General features: G+C 49.8%; 1 protein-coding gene across 4 annotated transcripts in view; it reads left to right on the top strand.

The window, feature by feature from the left end:
• Positions 1-15,120, top strand: part of LOC111838248 (diacylglycerol kinase beta-like) — an 85,543-nt gene that overhangs the window by 47,494 nt on the left and 22,929 nt on the right. For all 4 annotated transcript variants that reach the window (XM_072699849.1, XM_072699850.1, XM_072699852.1 and 1 more), the window contains 3 exons: positions 3,098-3,183; positions 3,979-4,068; positions 5,924-6,084. In XM_072699849.1, the coding sequence (XP_072555950.1) occupies positions 3,098-3,183; positions 3,979-4,068; positions 5,924-6,084 (337 nt within the window). The remainder of the gene's footprint in view (positions 1-3,097; positions 3,184-3,978; positions 4,069-5,923; positions 6,085-15,120) is intronic.

The following is a 15,120-nucleotide window of genomic DNA, read 5'->3' as shown; positions in this document are numbered from 1 at the left end:
AGTATTTGATCTCCCATTAAAGTCATCAGAATTTGCCTGAATTGCAAGTGATACAGGCACATTCTTCTGGGCAGTTTTTCTATTGCAAACTATTAGTCTCTCACAGTAAATTTTCGTCAAAAGTCAAACACAATTATTTGTCAGGCCTCCTATACAGGCCTCCTATATGTCCTTCAGGTTGAGTGGATGTCACTTGTTGACTGAGGAAGAATATCTGTCGGTATCCTGTGTGATTCAGATAAATCTGATCATTTTAAGAGGAGCTGAGTACTTCTGCAAGGCTCTGTATTCATCTGGGTATTTTACTGAATCCATACATAAAAAGTTGAGGGCTTTAACCGGCAAGCTTACGGCCCCACAGTCGCCGACACACTGCCTGCCCCCTGTAAGTTCCTGCATTTCAGCTCCACCTTCACTCATTTCTCCTCTCTCCTGCCGTCGTTAACTGCTAGCGGCAATCAGACATGGCTCTCACAATCACTGCTGTCAGTCGTGGGAATATTTCTGCGTGTGGGGAAGTCCATTGTCTCACCTGCTTCTGGTTTGGCTCTGAGAAGCCTCACCTCATGGAAATCGATTGGCTGGAGGCAAAGGAGGTGCAGTTACGATGACAGCCTGTTCAAAGTGTAGATGAAAGTGATTACTCCACCTATATTAAATGCCCAGGCCACTGCAGGGCCTGTTACTCCACCTATATTAAATGCCCAGGCTGCTGCAGGGCCCGTTACTCCTCCTAGATTAAATGCCCAGGCCACTGCAGGGCCTGTTACTCCACCTATATTAAATACCCAGGCCGCTGCAGAGCCTGTTACTCCGCCTAGATTAAATACCCAGGCCGCTGCAGAGCCTGTTACTCCTCCTAGATTAAATATGCAGGCCGCTACAGGGCCTGTTACTCCGCCTATATTAAATGCCCAGGCCACTGCGGGGCCTGTTACTCTGCCTATATTAAATGCCCAGGCCGCTGCAGGGCCTGTTACTCCTCCTAGATTAAATACGCAGGCCGCTGCAGGGCCTGTTACTCCGCCTATATTAAATGCCCAAGCCGCTGCAGAGCCTGTTACTCCGCCTATATTAAATGCCCAAGCCGCTGCAGAGCCTGTTACTCCGCCTATATTAAATGCCCAGGCCGCTACAGGGCCTGTTACTCCGCCTATATTAAATGCCCAGGCCGCTGCAGGGCCTGTTATTCCGCCTTTATTAAATGCCCAAGCCGCTGCAGGGCCTGTTACTCCTCCTATATTAAATGCCCAGGCCGCTGCAGGGCCTGTTACTCCACCTATATTAAATGCCCAAGCCGCTGCAGAGCCTGTTACTCCGCCTATATTAAATGCCCAAGCCGCTGCAGAGCCTGTTACTCCGCCTATATTAAATGCCCAGGCCGCTACAGGGCCTGTTACTCCGCCTATATTAAATGCCCAGGCCGCTGCAGGGCCTGTTACTCCGCCTATATTAAATGCCCAAGCCGCTGCAGAGCCTGTTACTCCGCCTATATTAAATGCCCAGGCCGCTACAGGGCCTGTTACTCCGCCTATATTAAATGCCCAGGCCGCTGCAGGGCCTGTTACTCCGCCTATATTAAATGCCCAGGCCGCTGCAGGGCCTGTTACTCCGCCTATATTAAATGCCCAGGCCGCTGCAGGGCCTGTTACTCCGCCTATATTAAATGCCCAGGCCGCTGCAGGGCCTGTTACTCCGCCTATATTAAATGCCCAGGCCGCTGCAGGGCCTGTTATTCCGCCTTTATTAAATGCCCAAGCCGCTGCAGGGCCTGTTACTCCTCCTATATTAAATGCCCAGGCCGCTGCAGGGCCTGTTACTCCACCTATATTAAATGCCCAAGCCGCTGCAGAGCCTGTTACTCCGCCTATATTAAATGCCCAAGCCGCTGCAGAGCCTGTTACTCCGCCTATATTAAATGCCCAGGCCGCTACAGGGCCTGTTACTCCGCCTATATTAAATGCCCAGGCCGCTGCAGGGCCTGTTACTCCGCCTATATTAAATGCCCAAGCCGCTGCAGAGCCTGTTACTCCGCCTATATTAAATGCCCAGGCCGCTACAGGGCCTGTTACTCCGCCTATATTAAATGCCCAGGCCGCTGCAGGGCCTGTTACTCCGCCTATATTAAATGCCCAGGCCGCTGCAGGGCCTGTTACTCCGCCTATATTAAATGCCCAGGCCGCTGCAGGGCCTGTTACTCCGCCTATATTAAATGCCCAGGCCGCTGCAGGGCCTGTTACTCCGCCTATATTAAATGCCCAGGCCGCTGCAGGGCCTGTTATTCCGCCTTTATTAAATGCCCAGGCCACTGCAGGGCCTGTTACTCCGCCTAGATTAAATGCCCAGGCCGCTGATTCCTCATGCACTTCCTAGGTGCCTGTGACACATTTTCAGGGGGAAGCATGCTTGTTATTAATTTTTGATTTCTCTTTGCTTCTCTTTTATTGTGCGTGCAAACTTGTGTTTCAGTATAAAATTCGCTGTAATTTGTAAACCCTAAGATGAGGCCCTGGGTTTAACAGATCCAATGGAAAAATTTGTCCTTTAATATCTGAAAGCTTCGGCTGGAAGACAGCAGCCACTTCAAGCTGATTTGTGGTATGATGGGGGAAATGCCAGGATTTGCCTTACACATTTAAAGGGGTCTCTCCCAGTGCTGTAATTACTGTCTAAGGATTTATATCTCATTCCCATGTTACGTTAATCTTCTTGAATGTCCATGTGGAAAACACAAACTGATAAGTCTGTAACTTGCAGTACTACAGTCTATATTTGCCCTTTACTGTGCCTGACTTGACTGAGACGGTTACATTTTGCTGCCAGCAGAGGGCAGTGTTTTGTTGCTTCTGCGCCCCCTCGGGACAGTCAAATGTTCTGATGTGGGGCAGCTTGACGAGATGAAAGAGCCTGCGACACCCCCCCCCCCCTTTTTTACCACCTTTGTCCTTCCGAGATTAAAGGCCCTTTGAAGGTGACACTTTGAAAGGGTCTAACCATGGCAGAGTGTGACCACGGAGACGCCCAGTCACATGCGTTTGAAAGGACAGGGAGCTGTGTTCACCGAGCCGCTGACGGCTAATGCACCTCTCGCCCGCAGGCTCAGCTTCTTCCACGACGTCCCTGATTTCCGAGTGCTGGCATGCGGCGGCGACGGCACCGTCGGCTGGATCCTGGACTGCATCGGTAACAGTCAGCGCGAAGACGGAGACTGGCACCCACCGGCTCCATTATATCGGTCACATGGCCTGTTTTCCCATAATGCATTGCAGCAAAGGAACTGGCAGCCCCCTTGCTTACATGCAAAGCATCCATTTGGATGAATCACAGTTTAGTCTACATACTGATTTCTTAAGAGGCCAGCACAGACTTTGACACCAGGCCTGGGGAGTCACTGTAGAGCAAAGTTGTACTAAAAATAAGTATTTTACTAAAGCTAACAGTGCAGCCTTAAAGGACACAGATGGGTATGTGGCATTACAGTTACAATCGTTTTATTTTGATTTGCAGCTGTCTGAGAGTCTTCACTTTGCTGTTGTGAGGCATCATACAAATGCTGGTATTTACGCACTTCTTCAGGCGGCCTTTCTTGGAGTCCGTTACTCGTATGTGTTTGCAGTCTGACTAGAGAGGCTAGCGAAGGTGTGTATACACAGTCTCAGGTTCGAGCTCCTTTCTGATGCTCTCATGCATGGCCCTCAAATGTGCTCTTCGCACCAAACCTTAGTGACAAAAATTACATTACGACATTCGTGCGCTGTGGCCCGTCCACAGTAGGCGGAAATCAGCCCTAAGTGGCATGTGCCCCAGAGTGCAGATGGAGCTTCTGGAACATTCCGTGCAGGTTGCCGCAGTATGGATGAGGGATACACATGCATTGTGACGGGGAAGGCTTCTCGTGTGAAAAGGCCGGGTAACCTGTTTGGTCCAAACGGCACACAGAATCACCACAATCACCAATTTTTCTGTTTTACTCCATAGACAAGGCCAACTTTGCCCACCACCCACCAGTGGCTATCCTGCCCCTAGGCACCGGGAACGATCTGGCCCGCTGTCTGCGCTGGGGCGGAGGTAAGGAAGACGTGGGCCTGCTTGGGGGGGGGGGTTCTGCATAAAGCCATAACAGTAACACTTAACTTAAGTCCGTGTTTCTAGTCATTTATGAACACCTTCATAACAAATAATAATACGCTTATAAAGCATTATAAACATGGCTCTAAATATTTATCAAAAGGCATAACACATTATAACTATATGTGTTGTGCATTATGAATGTTTTATGAAGCGCTTATCTATAATGCACTATATAAACCTTTATAATACATTATAATGGTCGGTATAAGCATTAAGGATGCTTCTATAGAGCATCAAAGATGAGAGCTTCATAAGGTAGTCATAATGCATAATAAACATGGCTATAACGTGTTATGCTTCTTTTATTATAAATATTTATAGCCATGTTTATAATGCTTTATGAATGCACTATAATGCATTATGAATGTCTTTATAAGTTACTAAGAAAATGGCCTTCGGTAAAGTGTTACACCATAACTTTCTCTCAGACTTCCTGACAGTCCTGGGGCTGCACGTTAGCCATGCTCTGTGACTGTCTCATGAGCAGGTCCTGAACATTTACATCATGCCTTACGTTGGTCAAAAACCTGCTCTTTCAGATGTATAAATATACATTTCAGATTGTAGAACAGAGAACATTGGAAATGTTGCTGTTCTGCAATGGCAGCATGAATTCCAAGCATGAGTGAAAAAACTCATGTTTGTTCAAAAGGTCATCGGTTTAAATCCCGTGGCTGGCAGAGTGATCCTGTCACCGTTAGGCCGTTTAGCAAAGCCTTTAACCCCAAAAACGGCTGTGGGGGTGCCAGATAATTGCCTGCCCCTATACTCGGGACCCCCATCTTCACTCTCACCACTTTGTGTGAGTGTGTGCCTTATATGAGAGCAAGACCTGATGTATGGAAAGCAAAGTATTCCTATGTACTTGTACGAACGACGAATAGAACTATCATTATAAATTAAAAGAATCTCTGTTGTTTAATAAAACTCACAGCACAGAAATAAAAATTTGGGCCAGTCAATATTTTCTAAATTTGCTCACGCACGTGATACTTCTGCCAGTTTTCTGCTGGTTGCAGTGTAAGACTCCCATAAGTGTGATACAGAGGAGTCTCATGAATTTACATCATATCTATGTAGGTCACACTGACACTTGGCGAGCCTGATTAGACTGAGCGGACACTAGATGCTTCTCACAGTTTCTTCGATGTGTGGTATTATAGCCCCACCCCCATCACCACCAAAATCCTCCCCCAAACCCACGTTTGTCCCTGAGTGTCTGCTAGCCCCGTACCTCTCAGCATAACGGTCCTCGTTAACAGGTATCAGGCTTGTTCTTGTGCTGCAGTCCGTGTGGAGCTGGCAGGTACTGGGTGTGGAAATGGCCTCTTACACTGAGCAGAGGCCCCCCCCCCCCCCAGGGGTCAGACCCAGGGGATGATGCTCACCGGCATGCCGACCCTGTAGGGAAGCAGCAGAGCTCAAGGGGGCAGAGTATGCCCCAAAAAAGTGTGAAGGAACTTATGTCAAGCCCGCTAAAAAGTGGAACTTTATTTAGTAAATTAGTAAATATCAAGATACAGACTTATTGCAGAATTAAAATATTAAGATACAAACTTATTAAAATGTCAATCCAGAGCCTACTTAAGTTTCCCATGGTGTGGATTTAATTGCAATTTTTTTTTTGCGTATATATTTAGTCATTTTTTTTTCTGCCTGTAATTTGAAGACCTACTTAAAGGAACAGCCTCCTGCCTGTCCCCCCTACATGCAGTCCCCACAAGTAACTGCTGCCTGGCATCTCACAGTCACAATAACGGCCCCCTGATCCCCCCCCCCCCCCCCCCACCAGGCTACGAGGGCGGCAGCCTGCTCCGCGTCCTGCAGGACATCGAGCACAGCGTGGAGGTGATGCTGGACCGCTGGAACATCGACATCATCCCCGACGACAAGGAGGAGAAGGGCGACCCAGTGCCCTACAGCATCGTCAACAACTACTTCTCCATTGGAGTGGTGAGGCCCTCACAGACTGCCTGGCTTCGGTCTTTCCTGGGGGGTGGCCAGAAGGTCTGGGCGCCCTGACAAAATGTCCCCTTGGGCCGAGTTTTTCTGTATTCCTGGGCCCCTGTCAAGTGCTGGGGTGTCCGTGCCCCTCCAGTGTCCCGTGGTAATTTCTATGCCATCAGTTCTCCCACCTTAGACTTCCTGAATTCAGGGATGTGACACTATATAATGCATCCCCCCCCCCCCCACAGAAATGACAGAATACTGCTGCTTTGTGAATACCTTCAAAATACAAACCATTCACCACTGTATAACTTCTAGATGGTATTAAAAACTGGATATTATGCCTGGTGCTGGCTGGCGTTGTGCCAGTAAAACTTATTGCTCACTAATTTTTCCCGCTGCTGAATGACAGAATTCCAGGACACTGCGTGTCTTTCACGGGTGAGGGAGCTGCTGTCAATTTTCGGGAGACTCCCAGCATTTCTGTGAGAGCCGGGACGTCCGTAACAGATCAGTGATGGATTTGAATAGCAGAGATTTCAGTGCAGTCAGTACAGTCAGGGACAGATGCCCCATGGGCGTAAGGACCGGCACTGTCACTCTCACAGTTAGTGACACTGTTAGCGCGCGTCTAAAACCTCAAGCGGACAGACACCTGCCTCGTCTATCACAACTGAATTTGTGCATTCACTGGGAAAATTGAAAGCTGACCATTATAGTCTAGAAATTAAATTTCAGCCATTCTTCTTTAACCAGGAAAAAAAAATTATAGGCACTTTGTGGTTGCCTAGCAACTCTTTATCTCTCTTTAATTCAATAAGGATCCTGGAGACATATTCAGCTGAAACAAGAGGTAGGAGGAGGTCAACAGTCGTTATCTCCAGCTTATTGTATCTCGGTTTAACTCCTTACTGCTCACAATGAGTGTCATTTACACCTGAAAGCAGGTGGCATGTCTATGGGCAGGTAAAATTCAAGGACTGAAGTTTCTACTGATGACTGAGGGAACAGAATCTTCACCAAAGCAGACACATCAGAAAAAGAAAAAAAACGACAGGTTTAAAAATAAGCTGCTTCCACACGGTATCGTCTCTGCTGTTCTCCGCTCATCACCTGTAAAGTGCAACTGAAGTTTATCTTGACTGTAAACCAGGATGGGGGATGATTTTCGCATACGTGCAACACGTCTGTCCGAACATTGGCGCTCTCTCCTGTTTGTCTGTGCGAGGGTCAGTGCAGAATCCCTGCAGAACCAAGCAGGATGCCGGCGTGTGGTTTACAGCGGCCCGCAGCTTCTGTCACGCCGTAGCCAAGCAGAATCTCCTTGCTGAAGCGAGAGCTTTCAGTCTGAGCACCGTGGAAGCAGATGGCGCTGGTGAGTCGCACGCGGCCGCCTCCGCCGCCCTGGTGCTCCTGTCACTGCCGACGGGGCCCGTAGGCCCTGCAGTGAGCCGCCCAAAGCCATCCGGAAGTCACACGCACGCCTTGGGGGGGCATGCCTCGGGGGGCGGCCCCGAGAGGACACACCGGGCTCCCCCCCCCCGTCCCTGTCGCTGACATCAGCTCTGCCTGTGAGTCACCGCCGGCTTCACGACCCGAATCCCAGCAAGCCCTGACCCTCGGAGCCAGGCCGGTGGGGAGCGATGTGCCTGATCTTACACACCCTGGGGAGCGACTGCCGTTTGTGGGGTAAAAAAAAATACTCCCAAAGCTGTCCTACAGCTGTCTGCGAGTCCCTTTGCTCCAGAAACTGTACCCTGCTGTCCAGGAAACAGCATGCTACTCCGGGGTCTTGTCACAATCTACAGTCAAAACTGACAAGATGCGAGTCGTTTCGGAAAACAGATTCGGACAAGTATGGGTGAGATCTCAGCACCCCTCCCCATTCATAAAACACATTCTGAGGATGCTGACTGCTACCTCGCAGGTGGATGAGCGAGAGGTTTTTAGCTGTTGATCTTGGGCCAGAAACCGCGGGCAACCTTCACAGGATGCCCAAAAATATAGCGGGGCCTAAAGTAGGCCGGCTGACGTCGGCGCGGTAACGGAACGGAATCCAGCGGGGCGGTGACTCTCGGGGGGGGTTATGGGGATGTAGCGCAACGCAGCCCGGTTATGCAACTTCAGAGCCTGCTGACTCCTGACCAGCGGCGCCGTCCTGCGGCAGGCGACCCAACGCAGACACAGGCCCCCCCCCCACCAGCACCACCGGTGCCCCGTTTCTGCAGCGTTGCGGAAGCGTTCCGGCGGACGCCCCATCAGGTGGGCCGACACAATTGACAATGTCAGTGATTCAAGGCGGGGTGCTGCCGTCCGCCCATCGGGGGGGGCACAAAGACAGGGAGAACAAGAGGACAAAGCCTCGCTTGTGGACGTCAGTCCCGGGTTTTTGCAGAGGGAGTTTGTGTCAGGGAGCAGAGCACTTTGGCTGTGTCTGCAGAACCGATATTAAGAAGCCCGTGTGAGAGGCTCAGCTAAGACAGATAAGACAAATATTTTATTTCATTTTATTTTTTATTCTTCTTCAGAGATGGCCGGGTGCAAAACAAGCCTCAGCGTTCCCTTTAATCACGCAGCAGGGTCCGCTCTACGGACGTGGCGTTTATTACGCTTGCTGGTGGTGCGGAGCAGTGCGGAGTGGTGCTGAGCGGCCTGCCGGGCCGCGTGACGCCCCTACGTGCACACGCTCCTAATCAGCGACAGATGGCCGCCGGCATGAGCACCGCCGGCCATGACTCACGGCCCGGACAGCACAAAAACCTGACAAAATATCCCAAGCGACACCGTTTCTTTACGGTTTCAGCTTCTCGCCGGGGCTGGGTTGCCATGGTGCCCTCGGCTGTCGAGCTGTGCGGAATAATCTGAAATGGAAAAATTGTAATCGTTATTTATCCCCGTTGGGACAGAGCCTGTACCTTGTTTTGGTTGAACAAGGGCACAGAATGACTCCCCAGCAAGTGGAGAAATTAGTGGGGTGAGCACCATTGGGCAGGGTGCAGCTGTCTGTATGATTGTGTTTTCTGTAAGATGTTTTAGATAAGATGACCTCAGACAGATGATATCAGGAGACATGGCATTAGCTGCAATCTGCGGTATTGATTTTAATCCAGTACCTTTCAATGGGCCGAACTGGTCCTATCCTCCAGCATGATGTCATATTTGCGGGTCACTTCCTGTTCCTGCCTCATACCAAAGTGCCATCTCAGGGTGCCATATCAGTTGCCCCATCTGACATACTCGTCCATAAGGAACATCGATTTCCTGTTATACCGTGTACATGTGATCAGTTTTCCTTGGTGCATATGCAGGAGACCAACGTGTCTGTGAGGGACTCAAATATTGTTTGGAGTACTCAACAGAATCACAGCAGCAGGAACTCAAGACTTGGAAAGAATGTTCTCAGGAAGAAGTCTTGGAACACCTGAAGCTGGGGAAGCTTATCTGCCCCTCTAAGGTGTCTCCTGAACTCGTGAAATGCACGTGTCTGGTCTTCCTCTGCACCTGGAAAGAACGCTGCCGTGAATACCTCAGTCAGCGGCACGGAAGGTCTGCAGCCCCGATCTGGGAAGGTGATCCCTGGCGGCAGCGAAACAGGAGTGGCGGTCCAGCAGTAAACAAGGTCTCGCTTCCCTGGCACAGTGCTCAGCCTGCGCTTCGGGGGCGGGCCGGAGGGGGGCCGGGGGGGCGGCCGCTGCTCCTCTTCTCGCATTAACACCAAGCCGAGCAACATGCCTTTCCATGGTGTTGATAACAAGTGGTCCCAGGTTTCTAGAGATTTCTCGAGTCAGCGGAGTTTGGATGGTGGAAGGTCTGCTTGATGCTCAGGGGAGCGTAAGGTTGCTCTGACTGGTGGCAGGCGGGCGGGATGGGGGAGGAGGGGGCTGGAAATGCTGGCATGGGCTGAAGGTCAGGGGAAGTATCAGTGACAGGAAGTAGAGGGCTGCCAGGCTCAGAGCGGGTTACCACGGTAATGAATGACCGTGCTGAGTGACACCTGGCTGGTTGTAAAGATAGGCCTGAAGGGAAAAGAACACCCCCTAAACACACACACACGCATACACACACACACACAGACACACACACACACACACAGACATGCACACACACACAGATAGACAGACACACACAAACACACATACACACACACACACAGACACACACACATGCACACAGACACACACACATGCACACAGACATACACACACACACAGATAGACAGACACACACACACACACAGATAGACAGACACACACACACACACATACTCTTGTGTATGCACGCATATACACACATACACACTCGCGCATAGACACACAGAAACACACCCACAGTTTTTTGATTGCAGTCACAGATTTTTATAAAATTTAAGTTATCCTTTGTGGGGCCCGGAAAAATGTTTCCACAATGTCAAAATAACATTAATATTTTATATAATTTTTTTTATCACATTGTGGGGACATTTGGTCTCTCCCTCTAACACACACACACACACACATTTGTATTCATATCTTTATAGGGACTATCCATTAATTTCTATAGGAAAAACCCGAATCCACCTTAACACTTACCTTCATGTGTGACTGGTGTGTGAGTGTGCGTGTGACTGGTGTGTGAGTGTGCGTGTGACTGGTGTGTGTGTGTGTGCCCTGTGATGGGTTGGCGCCCCATCCTGGGCTGTTACCTGCCTTGCACCCATAGCCTCCAGGATTGGCTCCGGACCCCCTGTGACCCTGAATAGGATATGGGGTTACAGAAAATGGATGGATGGATGGATGGCAGTCATGGATTTTTATAAAATTGAGTTTCCCCTTGTGGGTACCGAAAAAATGTACTTGGTGCGGTGGAAAAGTACCCTAATATATACATAAACACACACACACACAGACACACACACACAAATACACACACACGCATACAAACACACGCAGACACACACAGACAGACACACACAAATACACGCACACAGACACACACACACAGACACACACAAATACACGCACACACACGCACACACACACACACACACACACCCGTTATCAGGTTCCATATGCAGTAGTTGCTGTCTGCTCACACAGAAGATTGACAGCAGGACAGTGCACGGGCACAGCAGCCTACTGTAAGGCACCCTGACTGACACACAAAGGTCTCCAGAGGCCTTTGTTCATGGCTTCTGTCTTCTGGTTCTTTGCCCATTGACACGTTCTGGTTGCCCATTGACACGTTCTGGTTGCCCATTGACACGTTCTGGTTGCCGGGGGTAAAACCCCACATCGTCGGGGCTGCTCTTAGTGGCCCTGCGCTCTGAAACCAGGATGTCAAAAGCTGTTCGGGTCTGGTGATGACATCATTCGAGGTCCGTCTGATGTCAGCACCGGGCAAAAGGTTCATGGAGATTAATTAAAGGTGGCTCAATCTCCCCCATGTGAAAGTTTAAATGCTGGTATAGAAACTTCATCCAATAGGATGGACAGGTAACTGCCCGTGTCACACGTAGTGAGCCGGATTGCCGAAGGTTGACATACTGCTCCCCTGTGGTTTGTAACACTGAGTGAAACACTCTCGATAACAGAAAACTGACACTAATAACTGCAGGATGGGCTCTATAATCAGCGTGAGCCCATTAGTCATCAAGTCGTCGTAATTCGGTGTTTGTAAGGGGGACATTTTTAGATCTGCCTAGATAGCTCTCAGCTGCCCATTATAAGGAGCTCTTCCCTGACCAGATCCAGTCCAGCTGTGCTGCACAGCCAAAAGGAGGCTCTATTTCATTGGCGAGTGCTTCATGTAGTTCATCACCATGGTTCACTCCCTACTTGAGCATGATTACATCGGCTAAAAGGTTTACTGGGGTTTTATTTTTAAAATTAGCATCCGAAATGGATAAGTGTTTAAGTACGGCAGTTAGTGACCTAGCGTTAGCGACCCAGCGCCTTTGTTGCCTTAGCTTCTGGTGTAAGGCACAGGCACCCGACGACTGCGGCGAAGCGCAGGGAGCAGCAGCTCTGTTTCTATTTCTGTGCTGCCGCGTCCCCCCCCCCCCGCCTCCAGGAGCCTCCTCTTCCATGGCGACGGCTTAGATTGATTGCCATGTGAGGCAGGCCTGGCAGCACGGCCTGTTTTCAGGGCCCCTGTCTACTCGTGGCAAACAGCACAGGTGGCCGGGGAGCGGAATATGCACCTGAGTCCAACTTCCTCAGCCGCAGATCCCAGCACTGGGTTCCCACACAAGGTAGCTGGCTCTGCCTGCCTCCCAAAACCATTCAAAGCACCGTGCTATACTGCAGTGCTCCACAGAAAGGCATTCAGCCCCACAACTCTGTGGTGTTCAGCGTACTGGCGTCACAACTCTGTGGTGTTCAGCATACTGGCATCGTAACTCTGTGGTGTTCAGCATATTGACATCGTAACTCTGTGGTGTTCAGTGTACTGGCATCGCAACTCTGTGGTGTTCAGCATATTGGCATCGTAACTCTGTGGTGTTCAGTGTACTGGCATCGCAACTCTGTGGTGTTCAGCGTACTGGCATCACAACTCTGTGGTGTTCAGCATACTGGCATCGTAACTCTGTGGTGTTCAGCATATTGGCATCGTAACTCTGTGGTGTTCAGTGTACTGGCATCGCAACTCTGTGGTGTTCAGCATACTGGCATCGTAACTCTGTGGTGTTCAGCATATTGGCATCGTAACTCTGTGGTGTTCAGCATATTGGCATCGTAACTCTGTGGTGTTCAGCATATTGGCATCGTAACTCTGTGGTGTTCAGCGTACTGGCATCACAACTCTGTGGTGTTCAGCATACTGGCATCGTAACTCTGTGGTGTTCAGCATATTGGCATCGTAACTCTGTGGTGTTCAGCATATTGGCATCGTAACTCTGTGGTGTTCAGCATATTGGCATCGTAACTCTGTGGTGTTCAGCATATTGGCATCGTAACTCTGTGGTGTTCAGTGTACTGGCATCGCAACTCTGTGGTGTTCAGCGTACTGGCATCGCAACTCTGTGGTGTTCAGCATACTGGCATCGTAACTCTGTGGTGTTCAGCATATTGGCATCGTAACTCTGTGGTGTTCAGCGTACTGGCATCGCAACTCTGTGGTGTTCAGCGTACTGGCATCGCAACTCTGTGGTGTTCAGCATACTGGCATCGTAACTCTGTGGTGTTCAGCATATTGGCATCGTAACTCTGTGGTGTTCAGCATATTGGCATCGTAACTCTGTGGTGTTCAGCATATTGGCATCGTAACTCTGTGGTGTTCAGCATATTGGCATCGTAACTCTGTGGTGTTCAGCATATTGGCATCGTAACTCTGTGGTGTTCAGCGTACTTGCATCGTAACTCTGTGGTGTTCAGCGTACTGGCATCGTAACTCTGTGGTGTTCAGCGTACTGGCATCGTAACTCTGTGGTGTTCACCGTACTGGCATCGTAACTCTGTGGTGTTCAGCGTACTGGCATTGTAACTCTGTGGTGTTCAGCGTACTGGCATTGTAACTCTGTGGTGTTCAGCGTACTGGCATTGTAACTCTGTGGTGTTCAGCGTACTGGCATTGTAACTCTGTGGTGTTCAGCGTACTGGCATCGTAACTCTGTGGTGTTCAGCGTACTGGCATTGTAACTCTGTGGTGTTCAGCGTACTGGCATCGTAACTCTGTGGTGTTCACCGTACTGGCATCGTAACTCTGTGGTGTTCAGCGTACTGGCATTGTAACTCTGTGGTGTTCAGCGTACTGGCATTGTAACTCTGTGGTGTTCAGCGTACTGGCATTGTAACTCTGTGGTGTTCAGCGTACTGGCATTGTAACTCTGTGGTGTTCAGCGTACTGGCATCGTAACTCTGTGGTGTTCAGCGTACTGGCATTGTAACTCTGCTCTGAGAGTGCTTGCCTACATATATTTTGCATATAGCTCCTTGTAGCTTATCGCTATATTACTAATCAGTTAAATGCTGGTGTTGGAGCAAATGGGTATTGCAAAAGTGTATCTTTAGTTTTTCCTTTAATTATTGGTGGAATGATTAGATTGGGGCCCTTCATTATGCCAGAGGGCACTGGCTCATTTGGCTTGACTGGAGCAGCAGATCCCACGTTAGCCGCTCTGCTGGCCAGTCGGTTTAATGATTTGACGACCCCTTTGCCATCTGCTTAGTTTCACAGACGTCTTTCAGTGCCTCTCACTGCACCTGAGTCACTAGTCTGCAGTCATTGCCCTGGCAGAGCAGAATTGCCAACATGCTAAAGTACAAGTATATGAATAACAGCGTCTGGAAAGGCCTGGTGAAGCTTAAAAGCTGCTTTAGGAAAACTGTTGGCTGAATATCTGATTGTCACCTGATAGATTGACAGACTTGGCACGGTCATCATACATCATATAAAAAATCTGGAAATGCATCCTGAATCATCTTCTTTTTCCACCAGTTTTACTAGCATCTGTAAAGTTCGGATCTGTTGAATCACTGCATGGCAGTAATGGTCAAAACTGGGCCCAGGAACCTGACTGATAGCACTGCTGATTTGGCAGGACCGAAGCGCACAGACACCAGCCCGGTTCCGCCAGGATGTCCTTCCAGTGTGTCTCGCTGTTTTGCTGCCTGGCGGCGAGCGTCCCTGATGTCTCCTGCCACCCACCTCCATTGCACAGCTCTCAGATTATCTGCAGGTCCGAAGCTCCTACTCATGAACTGGTTCCGTGGGTGGGCGTGCTGGTAGCCTTTCGTATGTACACTGGTTCTGAGCCTTGTGAGCCTGTTCAGGCTGTAGCTCACCCAGAAATGGACACGCAGATCTGTTTATTTCTGGATGCAAAGCAACCTCATTACAGATGGGAGACATAAAGGCATCGTCTCACTACAGGACAAACTCTGCTGCAGGGAATCACACCCATCTAGTTTTCTGGTCCTCCAAGGTCTGAGAAAGACCTTCCACTGACAGCCTGCTTCCCTGAGCCTGGCGTTCTCCGTCTTGTTCATCGGTCCTGGTATATGAGCGTCTGTATTACTTTGCTACGCCTTGGAATGGTACCGCTTGTGGGTGGCCTCCCCACTC

The sequence above is a fragment of the Paramormyrops kingsleyae genome, chromosome 1 (genome assembly GCF_048594095.1).
Source record: "Paramormyrops kingsleyae isolate MSU_618 chromosome 1, PKINGS_0.4, whole genome shotgun sequence".
Classification (NCBI taxonomy): Eukaryota; Metazoa; Chordata; class Actinopteri; order Osteoglossiformes; family Mormyridae; genus Paramormyrops; species Paramormyrops kingsleyae.
Note: the sequence above shows the minus strand (reverse complement) of the source record. Positions and strands in the feature narration are given on the sequence as shown.